This window comes from Microcaecilia unicolor, chromosome 9, assembly GCF_901765095.1.
Source record: "Microcaecilia unicolor chromosome 9, aMicUni1.1, whole genome shotgun sequence".
Taxonomy (NCBI): domain Eukaryota; kingdom Metazoa; phylum Chordata; class Amphibia; order Gymnophiona; family Siphonopidae; genus Microcaecilia; species Microcaecilia unicolor.
The window spans coordinates 74,936,476-74,952,856 of NC_044039.1; the positions used below are offsets into that span (position 1 = coordinate 74,936,476).

General features: G+C 45.2%; 1 protein-coding gene across 1 annotated transcript in view; it reads right to left on the minus strand.

Moving 5' to 3' along the window:
• ARHGAP8 (Rho GTPase activating protein 8) overlaps window positions 1-16,381 on the minus strand; it is a 471,174-nt gene that overhangs the window by 293,931 nt on the left and 160,862 nt on the right. The window contains 1 exon segment of the mRNA XM_030214314.1: window positions 10,198-10,284. Coding sequence (XP_030070174.1) covers window positions 10,198-10,284 — 87 coding nt within the window.

Consider the following 16,381-nt stretch of genomic DNA (forward strand, 5'->3'; position numbering starts at 1 on the left):
GAAGTGAATGGTTTAATGCAGAAGAAGGATTACCTTGTATGCCAATGAGCCAGGCGATTAAGGTATTGGCTGAGTGGCATGCAACCATGCATTGGAATAAGGAAACAATGAGGCAACAATTTGAGCAAAGATTTTGGACTTTGAAAATTGATAACTTGATTCAACAGGTTGTGCAGAATTGCATGGTATGCAATATTAACATACCTAAACGAGGTCCTAAAATATCACCTGGGACACTTCCAATACCAGAAGGCCCAGCAAAAGAATGGTATATCGATTTCACTGATATGATTGTTCCAGTGCAGGGAAAAAGGTATTTGTTAGTTTGGGTGGATGCTTTTTCAAGGTGGGTAGAAGCATTTCCATGTAAAAGGGAGACAGCACATGAAGTGGTACAATGCCTGGTAACTCATATTATGCCAAGACATGGGTGTCCATCTAGAATAATTTCTGATAACGGGACACATTTTAATAACAGTGTTTTGAAAGAAATGGCAACGATTATGGGTTTAACACACAGAAAGGTATCAGTGTATCGCCCCACCTCAAATGGTTTGGTAGAACGCTACAATGGTATTTTAAAAACTAAATTGAGAGTATTACTGAAGGCTTTAAACAAGGAAACAGCAGGTAAACCATATACCTGGCTTGATTTGTTACCATTAGCTTTGATGGTTATAAGGGCCCAACCTAATGGGCGTACTAAATTGACCCCATTCCAAATTCAGACAGGACGTCATTTCTTCCCGATGCAGACAGCAAGTACTGATAATACAACTCAGTACTGGCAAAAATTACAACCAATGCTAAATTTGACCAGTGACATGATTCGTACAAATGTATCACATCAGGTAGGGAATAATGATGTTTGTGCTTTTAAAGTAGGTGACCTAGTACTGCGAAAGAACTTTACACATAAAACGTGGAAGGATCCTGTGTATGTAGGACCTTTTGCTATCACGGCCCTTACTCAGACCTCTGCCCGTCTGGAAGGTCATACTTCTTGGATACATTTAGCAGATATTCGACGAATTAATAACATTGAAATGGACAAAGAATAAACAAACATCATGTCCCTAAACATGATGGTATTGGACTGTTGTTATTTGTTAATGGACAATGAACACATATGATAATAGACTTGTTGCAGCGGCCAAGATGTTGAATTTGACTGAGTGTATCATATGTGCACATATCCTTGTCCTTGCCAACTATGATATATGGGACTACAATGATAAAACCATGACTGTGATCCTAATAATACCTGTGTAAGAGATGATGAAAACCTTCATTGGACAAATGAGACTATTTATAAGCAAGCCTTGCTTATGGACAAGTACCCACAGACATCATGTTGGTGTCTGATTAATAGTATGACAACTGAACACATTCCCCCGATAAAGTGCACTTACACGCAGAATGTTGTAACAACTGTTAATGAATGTTATGCTTTTAATTTGTGTAATTTTTAATGCCACATCAGCTAATGAAAAGTAAGAATGAATGACAGTGTACTTCCCTTTGATGAAGCTCACTGTCCTATAAATTATATACCTCAAGAAATATGTACCCTAGTACAATTGAATCTGTTTAATGTTGTATAACATGTATTAGCATGTTTGCAAAGATGTGCCAGGATGCTTTTAAAATAACAATGATAACTGAAATAAAAAATAAATACAACTTTAATATGTCAGCCAAAAATATTGAAAAAGCGTGCAGAAACTGAATGCCACAAACAAGGGGGGAGGAGATTTAGAAGGGAGGTAAGGAAACAACAGACTGGAGCTGAAACAGATGTTTGAGGCCTGAAACAATTAGTCCTCAAAAGGGAGGATTTGTTGAACAAAAGCATAAAAATGTTGAATAAAAGTATTAAAAATTGAAGTGGAATGCTTCAAAGAACAGCAGAGCTAGCTGGTTCAACACTAAATCTCCTGGGACATGATGGGGCCCACATCCATCAGCCAAAGGCAGGCTCCAGAAAGTCTGTGGGCTAAATAGGGGGGTAATAGAAAGCAGATGTTCTGCACATGATTAACAGTTTGTGGTATTCAGAGACTTGCACAGGAATGTTGTATGAGAGAATTAGTCAGAGGCCCGGTATAAAACTAGAGGGAACAAAGAAATAAGTAAGCATTTTGAATTTCTCTTTGTCTGTCTATAGCATTGCTTTAAGCACTCTGATTTCTCTCTCTGCTGTACATTGCTTTGTTTTTAATCATTCATTCTGGCTTGTATATTGCTTATCAAGAAATGCTTCCTGACTATCCCAATTAAGGGTAATCAGTAGAATTGTAAATAAACTGTTATATTAAATATGAAATTCGTCTAGTCTTCTCTTCAACACCGGAGTGCTGTGTGCCCTACGGATCACCTCTGTCACCCGTTTTATTTTATTTTTTTTTATTATTTATTCATTTAATCAAAATGTACAAGAAACTTCTTGTTTAGGAAAGTGTCAATCAAATAGAAAATCTTTTACACAGGAAAATAAAGAAAAGAAAGAGCAATTAAATCATTACACTTTCAAGATTCAAAGACACTCAAGTCCATAAATGGAGATCCAAGATTTAGGAAATCTAAGGGAGAAATATAACATAGGAAAAAATAGAGGAAATTAATCTCTGCTAAGAAATTGTGCACCTTCTAGTGTTGCCTCTCCAATTTAGCTGAGGCTAAAAGTGTTGATACATGAGCAGGTTCAGTAAACATATATTTCTTGCCTCCCAGCCTTATTATGCACTTACAGGGGTATCTAAGAAAAAAGGTACCCCCCAAGTGCAAAACTTCGGGCTAGAGCAAAAATTGTTTCCTCCGTCGTCTTGTCTCTTTCGAGACGTCAGGAAATAGCATAATTTTAAAACCCATAAAAGGTTTCTCCTTATTACGGAAAAAAAGATGGAAGATCCAATTCTTATCAGGAATCAATGTGACTGACGCCACCAATGTAGCAGCAGTCGCCAACTGGGAGTCAGAGGTCTCAAGCAAAAAAGAAATATCCAACGGTTTTTCATTATCTGAATTAATGTTCCTCTCTGGGACATAATATACTTGGGAAAAGGGTGGAATATCCTTTTCCAAGATGTTCAAAACTTCACGGAAATATCGTTTCAACATATCCAGAGGGAGAACTGTTTGTATCCTTGGGAAATTGACAAACCTCAGATTATAATTCTTAGTAAAGTTATCAAAAACCTCCATTTTTTGTCTGAGATTTGTCACATCTTTTATAATTGTAGTTTGTAACGTTTCCACTTTCATAATCCTTTGGTCAATTTTTTCAATTTTTTCATTTAAAGCTTTAATCTCTTCTCCCTCTTTTTGTAAATCAGTTTCTACATGTTTTACCCTAGGTAAAAGCTCGTTAGTTTGTTTTAGGAAAATTTGTCCCAGATTAGACATTGATGGAGGTTTTTGATAACTTTACTAAGAATTATAATACTTCTAAGGTTACTTCCTTTGGCTTGGCCACTAGCTCCTTAGGTAATTCAAACCTTATTGAAGTCTGCTCATCTTCTTCACTCCGTCTCTCAGTCTCTCTCCCCTCGTTTTGCTGCGGTTCTTTGGGCAAAATGCCCTCCATTCCTTCCTCAGTTAGAAGTGACGCTTCACCCCAACGTTCTTCTGGGCCCGTGCCTTGTTCCAAGGGGGACCCTGTAGGGTCAGAGAGGAAGGAGCTTGCGCCGAGCGGTTGGGGAGGTGGAGTACGCGCTGCAGGGCTCAGCGTTGTTTCCAAGCCGGGGGAAGCCGAAGTCTCCTGTTCGCCGGCGTTCCCAATCGGCGGAGTACTGCTATTCTGCACAATTGTCTGCAGCCTCATAAAACGGTCAATTGGACCCGACATAGGGGACGGGAGCGGGGAAGCTCTACCCGCTACTTTCCCTCTTCGCTTCGGCATCACAGGAACGAGGTATGGAACGTCTTAGCAGATCGCGGCCATCTTGGATCTCCCGACCGGCCATCCCTGTCACCCGTTTTATAATCATCATGAGTACCATGAGTATGGTATCTCTGGTTCCAGGGGTCTACTTATTCTCATACGCAGATGATATTTTTGTCTGGCTTCCAGAAGCAGATACTGCTGAACAAACTTATTTAGCTGTTGCTACATGTATTTATAGTGTAAGATCATGGGCAATTCAGAATATGCTAAAATTGAATGCTGATGAAACAAAGATTCTCTGGTTCAGCAATACTTTGGATGATGTTCCTTCATTAATCCCTGTTAATGATCCCTTCGGGACATGCTTCACCTATTTCTACAGTCACAATTACTTCCTGTGGAAGAAATTACTTGGGTTTTGAGAATTATTTTCGATACTACCTTGTCTTTTGAACCACAAAATTAACAATGTAGTAAAGAAAGTATTTTTTAAACGAAAGCAGCTAAGATCCATTCAGTCCTATTTTTATAGGAAAAAAGTTTGTATTGCTGGTACAGGCATTTGTATTGACTCAGTTGGATTACTGTAATTCAGTTTATGTAGGATTGCTCCAGAAAAGATTGCAACTTCTACAAAGCACTGCTGCTAAGTTGATCTCTGGACATCATAAATATGATAGAGTTACACATTGCTGAATCAGTTACAATGGTAACCGGTAAAAGCCAGGATTGTGTATAAGATATTGTGCCAATTTTTTAAGACTTTAAATGGTCAGAGTTCTGTTTACCTATATGATTCGTTGAACTGTTCTACTTTTTATTTGACATCTAGAATTAAGAAAAGTAATCTTATATACCCAGCCATATAACATCTATACGTAACTGTGAAGAACTGTGTGTTTTAAGCCTGTAAAATGTATTGGATATTTTCTTGCATTATGTTCTAATGAGCATTTCTCCCATTTGGCCAGAAGGTGGTGCTTCGTTGATGTAAAAACAGAACTGAGAGAGTTTTTCTTTAGTTTGATACAAACAGGAAGCAAGAAGCAGTATGTATTTGAAATCTTGTTGACGGGGCTCTGATTGGCCTAGGAGCTCATCTCATTTGAACTTTACTGGTTTTGAGTTCAGTCTTAGCCCAGGAGGAAAGAAAGACAGATCTCTTTGCTGAGGCGCTGTGAACAGTTATCTGTCCTGACCTTCCCAGCATATGGTGCCCAGGGCATACAGAGAACAACTGTTATAGATTGCACGTGATATTCCACTAGCAGGACATCAGGGGGTGACACTCACATGCATTAGATTGACCCAAAACTTCTATTGGCCAGGAGTATCTCGAGCCATAGCTATTGTTGAACCTGTGATACATGCCAAAGAGTGGGTAAGACCAAAGATCACCCCCAAGCTCCCCTGAAACCTTTACCCATTATCAGTGAGCCCTTTGAGAGTATAGCTGTGGATATAGTGGGGCTTCTAGCTGTACCTAGCCGGACTGGGAAAAGATATCCTGAAGTGGTAACCTTATCCTCCATAGAATAGGGAAAATTGTCACTGCCCTGCCAGAAATATTTTCCCGGGTAGGATATCCACAAGAAATACTCTCAGACCAAGGGACACAGTTTATGTCTGAACTGAGAATCTGTGGGCACGCTGTGCAGTGAAATCTGTACGTACCACATCATATCACGCTGAAACTAATCGGCTGCTGGAGAGATTTAATGGAACAATAAAGCATATGCTAAAGACTTTCAAAGAAACAGGAGGCCAATGACTGTGAAAAATACTTGCCTTACCTACTGTTCGCATACAGAGAAGTACCTCAGGAGTCTACAGGGTTCTCCCCATTTGAGCTGCTTTATGGCCGAAGGGTGAGAGGGCTCCTTGACCTAATAAAAGATCATTGGGAGGGGAAAGTTGATACCTCTGACACCCCTGTCATTAAATATGTAGTTAATATGCTGCAGAGATTAGAAGAACTTGTGGGCTTTGTCAGAAATAACTTGCAGGCAGCCCAGACTAAGCAAAAGACCTGGTATTTTTTTTTATTTACATTTTGTACCCCACGCTTTCCCACTCATGGCAGGCTCAATGCAGTGGGCAATGGAGGGTTAAGTGACTTGCCCAGAGTCACAAGGAGCTAGCCGTGCCGGGAATTGAACTCAGTTCCTCAGTTGCCCAGGACCAAAGTCCACCACCCTAACCATTAGGCCACTCCTTCACTGATCGTAAGACCCGGAACAGAGAGATTTATGAGGGCCAGCAGGTACTTGTTTTAGTCCCAGTTCGTCAGAATAAAGTTCAAGCTAACTGGGAGGGACCTTACAAGGTCATAAGGTGCCTGAATGATACAAACTATGTTATATCTATGGACTTTCAAGACAAAGCAGCGTACTTTTCATGTAAACATGTTAAAGGCCTATGCAAATCGCACAGCTACGGTGCTAGCTGTGTGCAGCCTACCAGAAGAGTGTCAGGATAGTGAGCCTATACCTGATCTCCTATCAGAGACCTTACCAGAGGGATCTGACACTGAAGAGAGACTATTTAAATGTACAGATTGTGAAAAAAAAACCTTCAGTCAAAGGGGAAAACTAGAACAACAGAAAACGTATAAAAGACACACATTTTACATGCTCTAAGTATGAGAAAGATTACAGTATGAAAAAGAGCCAATGTAGCGCCTGAAAAATAGTAAAGAATCTGGATTATGTACAAGTATAGAATATGGGAATAGCTGTATCAATAAAGCAAACATTACAGAACATTAGAAAAACACTGATAATAGACTATCTTCATGTCATGGTTATGACAGTAGCTTCAACCAGGAAGAAAGCTTCACAAGAAATACAAAATTTCACCCAGAAGAGAGATCAGTTGCAAGTACAGAGTGTAGGAAAAGTCTCAGTTGCCGAAAATTATTGTCAAAGCAGCATAGAATCCCTTCAGGGAAGAAACAATTTACATGCACTGAACGTAGAAAAAGCTTTATTCATAAATCACAGCTAATGAATCACCAGAGAATACACACAGGAGTAAAATCATTCACATGTGCTGAGTGTGGTAAAAGCTTCTGTCAGAAGATACTTCTCACTATTCACAAATTGAAGAACACAGGATTAAAACTGTTAGCATGTACTGAGGGTGATAAAAACTTCTGTTATAAGCACCATAAGGGCAATGAACATGGCAAAGCTGATGGCCTCTTCAGAAAGGAAGAGCCAGAACCTCCCTGACACTGGACTATCGAGACCCGATCAGCAGTCTGTGGAGGTTGCAGTCCTGGGTCTCTCTTTTAAGGGGGGAGGTGTGAAGAAACATTGTGTTTTAAGCCTGTAAAATGTATTGGATATTTTCATGCACTGATTATGTTCTGAAGTGTATTTCTCCTATTTGGCCAGTGTTTCTTTGCTGTAAAGCTGTTACAGAGAACTGAGGGACCTTTTTACTAAGCTGCGTAAGCTCCTATGTGCGTCCAACATGTATTAAATTGGTACTACTGCCCGGCTACCGTGTGCCCTGAGCAGTAATTCCATTTTTGGTACACGCCCAAAACACGTGGTAGAAAATATTTTCTATTTTTTACCGCATGGCACTTACCCAGCAGTAATCGGCAGTTGACACATGTTGAACGCTTACCGTACTTAGCGTGTGATACCTTACCGCAACGTGAATGGGTGGCAGTAAGGTCTCAGGCCAAAAAGGAAGCAAGAAGCAATATATATTTGAAATCTTGTTGACTGACTGGCCCAGGAGCTCATCTCATTTGGACTTTACTGGTTTTGAGTTCAGTCTTAGCCCAGGAGGAAAGAGAAACAGATCTCTTTGCTGAGGCTCTGTGAACAGTTATCTGTCCTGACCTTTCCAGGTACTGTTTAGACAATATATAGATGTTTAGTTAGTGTTATAATTGATTCATATTTCAGTTACCTGTTATTGTTTGCTGATTGCACATTTTTTGTTCATTGTTCCAGTGTATCAATAAAACTGTTTAGTTTGTTGACTCTGCTGTCTGAACTAATAAAGAACCCTGGTGGTTTGTGTGTTGGGTCTCTGAGTGCTTTCTGGGAACTGTGGGACCACTGGGAGTGTGGCTCCAGTAACCTAGAAATCACTGCGGATAGTTGGAGAGCGGAAGACTCACCCAGAGGTGGTTGTGACCCAGTCGGTGGGAGAAGGGTGCTAGTATAGAGCATGAGAGGCAGGTGCAGGTGGACCTGAGTTGTGCTGGGATAGACCTTCGAAGTGACCACGAGGTAACCCCAGGTGGGTGGCTAGGCGTTTCATGACAGTAAGCATGAACACTCATACTCCTATCAGGCAACTTGTTTCTGGAACTCATAGTAACATAGTAGATGACGGCAAAAAAAGACCTGCACGGTCCATCCAGTCTGCCCAACAAGATAAATTCATATGTGTTACTTTTTGTGTATACCTTACCTTGATTTGTACCTGTCCTTTTCAGGGCACAGACCGTATAAGTCTGCCCAGCACTATCCCCGCCTCCCAACCACCAGCCCCGCCTCCCACCACCGGTTCTGGCTTATTTCATAAGAATCTTAAAACATTTTTGTTTCATGAATACTTAATAGTAGATGCTGTATAATTGACTTGTTTATTTCATATTGACCTGTGAAAATTATATCTGTAATTATGCAACTGTATGTTTAAGCATCATTGTTGTACACTGCTTTGGACCCATTCGAGGAAATTAGCGGTATATTAAGTACCATATTAGACTAGATTTTGGCACAGGACCCATTTTATGCAATGAGAGTAGTTATTAATTATGGGAGAACACTAAAATAACACATTTTAAGGGCAGACCAAGTTAATACAGCAACTCCCCCCCCCCCCCTCAAAGTGGGTAGGACTGACTAAGATGAGTTTAATCTATTTTACCCAGGGAGAAGGTGCCTAAAGCTTTGAAAATTTATGCCTATGGGTTGAATTCTACAACTAGGTGCCCAGAGGGTGCCTGGTAGGAGCTTATTCTATAAGGGGACATAGGCAGCCGAACTGTCAGGGGGAGCGGAGGCCTTGAGCACCTGTGCATGCTCAAGGCCAGCCAGCTTCCATCCTTTCTAAAACAACAAAGTTTGGAGGGGGCAGAAGCTAGGAGGTCTTGGGCATGCACAGATGCTCATGGCCTTGTGCCAGCCAGCTGTGCATTGCCTCTAAGGCAGATGACAGTCATCACTCCGGGGGAACAAGGTAAGGGAGTAAGTACCTCATGGCAGTAGAGGAGGAGAATTATGCTGAAGAGAGGACGTGGAATGCTGGACACCATGGACAGGAGGGGGAAAGGAGGAAGGAAAGGTGAGATATTCTGAAGAGAGGAATGCTGGACACCATGGGCAGGAGGGGGAAAAAAAGGGAAGGAAATGTATGCTGAAGACGGGAAGGGGAATGCTGAACACCACAGACTGGAGGGGGAAGGAGGAAGAGCATGACAGATATATTGAAGAGGGGAAGGGGGAGGGGAATGCTGGACACCATGGGCAGGAGGAGGAAGGAAGAAGGGAAGGAGATTTGCTGAAGAGGGGAAGGGGAGGGGGAATGCTGGACACCATGGGTTCGAGGGGGTCAGAAGAAAGGAACGGGAAGGAGAGTGAAGGATAAAGATACTGAATTCTATGGGAGAAGGGGGGGGGGGTCAGAGGGAGGAAATTTATACTGGAGACCATGGGGGGAGGGTTTTGAGAGGGAGGAAAGGCAGAGATGCTGAAGACCATGAGGGGGGTCTAAAGGACAAAAATGCCTGGGCACTATTGGGGGAGGGGGTGAGAGGGAGGAAGGGAAAGGGACGCTGGATGCTATGGAAGAACTATGAAATGGTAGGGAAGGGTTGGGGTTGGAGCTGGGGTTGGAACTTGGGCACTCCCAAACAAAAAAGTGTTCTGCTGCACCTGTAAGCCCTACTTTCCTTTATAGAATATTAACATAACTATGAATATACATGCATATAAGTTAGGTGGGAGCACTTATGCCTGCTACAGAGCTCGTGTAAGTGTGTATGCCAAGTGCCAGTGCTTGAAGCATAATTTTATGCCTGTCACCTATATGTATACTCACCTGTAAAACACACGCTTTGTAAGATACTGTACATGTGCATTTAGAGAATAGCACTTCTTAGGCAGAATTTTGGCATCTACATACATATACTGACACATGCACACATATATGCCACTATTCTAATGAAATAAGTGCATAACCAGTACATATTGTCTAATGTGCAAAGCAATTCACAGTTCATTTTCAGGTTTCATCTTACTTCAAACCAAAATAAAAATCTCATTTATATCATCATCTACCTTATGAGAGGTTTAAAGATGTGCCACAGGATTTTTATGAAGTTTGTCGGATGAACAATGTAGAGAGCTTTGATATTTTTCTTATACCTAGAAAAGAAATTAACTTCATAATATTTCCTATTTTAAACAAAAAAAATGTATAAATGCATGAAAGGCTTTCTTTTCAAGGTTATTATATTATTGTCAGTTATCAAAGATCTAATCCAACAAATTGGACCTGCAACCCTGGTCCATTTTAGTAAAAGATTATAATGTCATTGTCCTACATAACAATGAATAAGATGCTTTGCAGTCATAATGGTTAGAAAAGCCACTAACTTTATAGCATTCCAGGGTGTAAAATATTATTTTTTTAAATTCTATTATCTATGATTTTCCTTTGAAGATGCTTATGACATAAGCAATAAGGGATCATGAAAATATTTAAATAATTGGACAAAACACTGGAGAACAATAAGTACTGGTTTAGTCTGTATCATTATAAGGGAGCATTTTTAAATGAAAGTCATTGGGAATATAATGCCAACTTTTGGGCAAAGAATTCACGATGCCAACTGAACAGTAAGACATAGCCATGCTCTTAACACATGGGGGCCTTTTATTAAAGTGTTCTAAGTAGTTAGCATATGAATTAACATGCACTGTTAAGCACACGTACGAGAAGAGACTTGTGGACCTGAACATGTATACCTTGGGAGGAAAGGAGAAACAGGGGTGACATGATACAGATGTTCAAATATTTGAAAGGTATTAATCCGCAAATGAACCTTTTTTAGAGACGGGAAGGGGGTAGGACATGAATTGAGGTTGAAGGAGGGCAGACTCAGGACTATTTTATGCGACCAGACAGCTGACGACGGCGACTGGATCTGGCCAGACACGGCAGACTGTAGAGTGTTGAGCTGACGCTGCTAGCTTGTCGCGTCTCTCGCGCTTGCTGCGCTCTCAGGGACCTTGGCATCCTTTCAGGCTTCTTCCCCGGGAGCACGGGGTTTGTGAGTCCATAGGCCACTACCGTGGAGCGGCAGTGGCAGGCAAGATCACCTTCCAGGTGGAGATGAGACAACCCTGGACCGGAACCCCGGACTGGAGTTCTACACAGGAATACTCGGAACTGGAACGCACCGGACGGGTGCGCACTGGAGTGGGGCCCGCTGGACTGGACACACTGGAGTGGCCCCACTGGACTGGAACATACAGGAGTGAAACCCGCTGGGCTGGAACACACTGGAGCGGAACCCGCGGAACTGGAACACCCTGGACCTAGGCTTCACCTACACTTGACTGCCTTTCCCCGAGGGTTGAGCCCTCAGGTTCTGGCAGCCGGTAGGACTTCCAGGAACAGCAGGAATGAAGATCCAGGAGTGCCCCCTGACGCCTAGGCGAAGGCAAGGCAGACAAGCAGGGACTGTCCGGGTTCTGGCAGTCGGCAGGATTCAACACAATGACTAGTAAACTGTACCCAGGCTAATAGGAACGCTATACCCAGGCAAACCAGTCATACACAGGAACATACACAGAGCAAACTCAGGAGACTTGGAAGGCTATACACCAGCTAGCAACTAAGCTGTGCCCAAGCTAACAAGTCATGCACTGGAAACAAACGCAGAACACTAGCAAAGCTTTACACAGGCTACAAGCCACACGGTGCCTAAGCTGGCTAGTCAAGTAATAGGAACAAACCCAGAGAACTAGCAAAGCTATACACAGGCTACAAGCCAGACGGTGCCTAAGCTGGCTAGTCTATCACTAGGAACCAACACAGAGAACTAGCAGAGCTATGCACAGGCTACAAGCCAGATGGTGCCTAAGCTGGCTAGTCTACACCAGGAACAAACACAGAGAACTAGCAGAGCTATGCACAGGCTACAAGCCAGTCGGTGCCTAAGCTGGCTAGTCTACACTAGGAACAATCACAGTCTAGGGATAGTGGCTAGCAAGGGCGGCTAGTCTAACACTAGGAACAAATACGGAGAACTAGCAGAGCTGTGCACAGGCTACAAGCCAGACGGTGCCTAAGCTGGCTAGTCTACACTAGGAACAATCACAGTCTTGGGATAGTGGCTAGCAAGGGCGGCTAGTCTAACACTAGGAACAAATACAGACTCGGGATAGTGGCTAGCAAGGGCGGCTAGTCTAACACTAGTAACAAACACAGAGAACTAGCAGAGCTATGCACAGGCTACAAGCCAGACGGTGCCTAAGCTGGCTAGTCTACACTAGGAACAATCACAGTCTTGGGATAGTGGCTAGCAAGGGCGGCTAGTCTAACACTAGGAACAAACACAGAGCACTAGCAAAGCTATGCACAGGCTACAAGCCAGACGGTGCCTAAGCTAACTAGTCATGCACTGGAGACAAACACAGAGAACTAGCAGAGCTATGCACAGGCTACAAGCCAGACGGTGCCTAAGCTAACTAGTCATGCACTGGAGACAAACACAGAGAACTAGCAGAGCTATGCACAGGCTACAAGCCAGACGGTGCCTAAGCTAGCTAGTCTAACAAACATAGAAACTCACACAGAGCAAACACTGAAATCGGGTACAGAGCACTCTATACACCAGGACCTTTAGATGAGATGCAAAGGCCCGGACTGTAGTCTCCAAGTGATTAATAAAGCCCTTCAACACCAGAGCCACAGCTGCAGCATTCACCTTGCAACCAAACAGAGGCTTGACACACAGAGCAGTCAGCCCATAGGAAGGAACAGCGGAAGCCATCTTGGATACTGGCAAAGAGGAGGAGGCGGCAGCCATCTTGGAAGAGGCAAAGCCCACACAGGTGAGGTTCAGTAGGGCAATCAGCACACAGAGCCAGAGAGAACCTAAGACAGACACAGACACAGAGACAAGCAGAAGCCAGCACAGACACTGACTCCCAGAAACAGGGTAAGTCTGAGGGTTGTCACGGCCACGGACGGGACAGTATCCCCTCCTCAAGACCCCCCTCTCGGTCTCCCGGAGGCGGTCCGGTATCCAGGGGTAACTATGGTGAAACTTCCTGATAGGTCTCAAAAGCCAGACATAAATCACTGGGCTGGAAGTCACAAAGAAGTTCAAAACTGGCAGACAAAAGTAGAACTTGTGACCAGGAAGCTCCTTCGAGTCACCACGGGGCAACCTCAGGAACATGGATGCATCAAGAGGAACCCAATTCAAAAGTAACCCTCCCCTGAGGGAACCCACAATGTCCTGAACCTCTTGGCAAATCTATGAAATGACAGGAACAGGGCTGGAGTCACTACCCCAGCTGACATCAGAAGCTGGGCTGAGGCTCGAAGTGGCATTCCCATCTTGACAGGAGCTAGACGTCTGAACAGAACTGGATCTGGAACTAGCACCCGGGTTGGCATCCAACGCGGAGCCGGGATAGGAACCCGGACTGGCCTCAACCCCTTGACTGGAACTGGATTCAGGAGCCTGACTGAAACGGGAACTCAGCAGAAGGTCAGCCTCCTGACGGACACTGGAACTTAGGACGACCTCAACATCTTGGTCGGAACTGGAACTAGGAAGAGATTCAGCTGCAAGGCTGGACACACCCCTCTGCCCGGACTGGGACGTCTCTCTCACCTTAGCTTCAGGAATATTCCCCAGGGCAGGATCAGAACAAAGTTTATCACGGTGCCCTTGGAACGTCATCTCATCTTCAAAAGCAGACTCAATATCTCGGCTGGCCTCTGCACTCGGTGCAGACTCAGCATCTTGACTGGAACTACCACTCGGTCCAGACTCAGCATCTTGACTGGAACTACAACTCGATCCAGACAGCATCTTGACTGGACTTGCAACTCGATCCAGACTCAGCATCTTGACTGGAACTGCAACTCGGTCCAGACTCAGCACCTTGACTGGACTTGCAACTCGATCCAGACTCAGCATCTTGACTGGACTTGCAACTCGATCCAGACTCAGCATCTTGACTGGAACTGCAACTCGGTCCAGACTCAGCATCTTGACTGGACTTGCAACTCGATCCAGACTCAGCCTCTTGACTGGACTTGCAACTCGCGACGCCCTCTGCCTCCTGGTAGGGACGGAACTTTAACTGAGGCTTGGCAGAACACACCCTTTGGACAGGGATCGGAGGCTCGCTCTGAAGTGCCCCTCGAACTGGCCTTCGGAGCTTGACTGGACGGGTCACTTGGATAAGAACCGGAGACTCGACCCGGAGTGCCATTTGCACAGGTCTCGGAGACTCCGTCAGAAGCACCCCTCGCACTGGACTCAGAGATTTCAGAGGGCGTGCCACTTGAACAAGGACCGGAAGCTCGACCTGGAGCGCCGCTCGAACAGGAATCCGAGGCTCCATCGAAAGCTTCCCTCGGACTGGACTCGGAGACTTCAAAGGGCGTGCCACTTGGACGAGGACTGGAGGCTCGACCTGGAGCGCCACTTGCATAGGAATCCGAGGCTCCATCGAAAGCTTCCCTCGGACTGGCCTCGGAGACTTCAAAGGGCGTGCCACTTGAACGAGGACTGGAGGCTCGACCTGGAGCGCCACTTGCATAGGAATCCGAGGCTCCATCGAACGCCTTCCTCGGACTGGCCTCGGAGGCTTAAGCTTCCTCGTTACTTGGACTGGAATAGGAGGTTCAGTATGAAGCATCCCCTGGATTGGACTCAGTGGCTTAGGAGGCAGCGCTACTTGAACTGGGGTCAGGGGCTTGGTCCGACGCCTCACTCGGCCTGTCTTCACAGACATGGTCAGGACCGTCCCTCGGCCCGAACTCAGCGGCTTAGCTGGAGGTTCCACTGGACTCCCTCCTCGAACTGGACTCGACACAGGTGGACTGGGGTCGTAAAGAAGAGCTAACCCACCATAGGACGACCGACTGCTCGGCTGAGGTGGCTCGAGCGGAGGAAGTCCCCGGCGTCTTCTTTCGATCTCAGCCTCCGGAGTATCCCGCAGAGCTGGGTTTTCCAGAAGTCTGAGGCGGTACTCGCAGAGCGTGATAGCCGAATCCATGTCAGAAACTGGGTTATAGTGGACCAGACTCCAGTAGACACGCTTTCTTTCCGCTGCTGCTTCAGGAGTAGCCTTAAAGGCTGGATTCGACAGAAGTTCCTCTCGGTACTCCCACAGCCTTAAATAGGGATCCAAAAAAGAAACTAGGCTGTCCTTGGAATCAAAAAAAAAATCAGAAGTTCCCCTCGGATTGTCCATAGGGCACGAACTTATGGGCATGTAGCCCACCTGGACCGATGCTCTCGCCGAACTCATGGCCTTTGCATCCTGTTGCGTCTCTCACGCTTGCCGCGCTCTCGGGGACCTTGGCATCCTTTCAGGCTTCTTCCCCGGGAGCACGGGGTTTGTGAGTCCATAGGCCACTACCGTGGAGCGGCAGTGGCAGGCAAGATCACCTTCCAGGTGGAGATGAGACAACCATGGACCGGAACCCCGGACTGGAGTTCTACACAGGAATACTCGGAACTGGAACGCACCGGACGGGTGCGCACTGGAGTGGGGCCCGCTGGACTGGACACACTGGAGTGGCCCCACTGGACTGGAACATACAGGAGTGAAACCCGCTGGGCTGGAACACACTGGAGCGGAACCCGCGGAACTGGAACACCCTGGACCTAGGCTTCACCTACACTTGACTGCCTTTCCCCGAGGGTTGAGCCCTCAGGTTCTGGCAGCCGGTAGGACTTCCAGGAACAGCAGGAATGAAGATCCAGGAGTGCCCCCTGGCGCCTAGGCGAAGGCAAGGCAGACAAGCAGGGACTGTCCGGGTTCTGGCAGTCGGCAGGATTCAACACAATGACTAGTAAACTGTACCCAGGCTAATAGGAACGCTATACCCAGGCAAACCAGTCATACACAGGAACATACACAGAGCAAACTCAGGAGACTTGGAAGGCTATACACCAGCTAACAACTAAGCTGTGCCCAAGCTAACAAGTCATGCACTGGAAACAAACGCAGAACACTAGCAAAGCTTTACACAGGCTACAAGCCACACGGTGCCTAAGCTGGCTAGTCAAGTAATAGGAACAAACCCAGAGAACTAGCAAAGCTATACACAGGCTACAAGCCAGACGGTGCCTAAGCTGGCTAGTCTACACCAGGAACAAACACAGAGAACTAGCAGAGCTATGCACAGGCTACAAGCCAGACGGTGCCTAAGCTGGCTAGTCTACACTAGGAACAATCACAGTCTAGGGATAGTGGCTAGCAA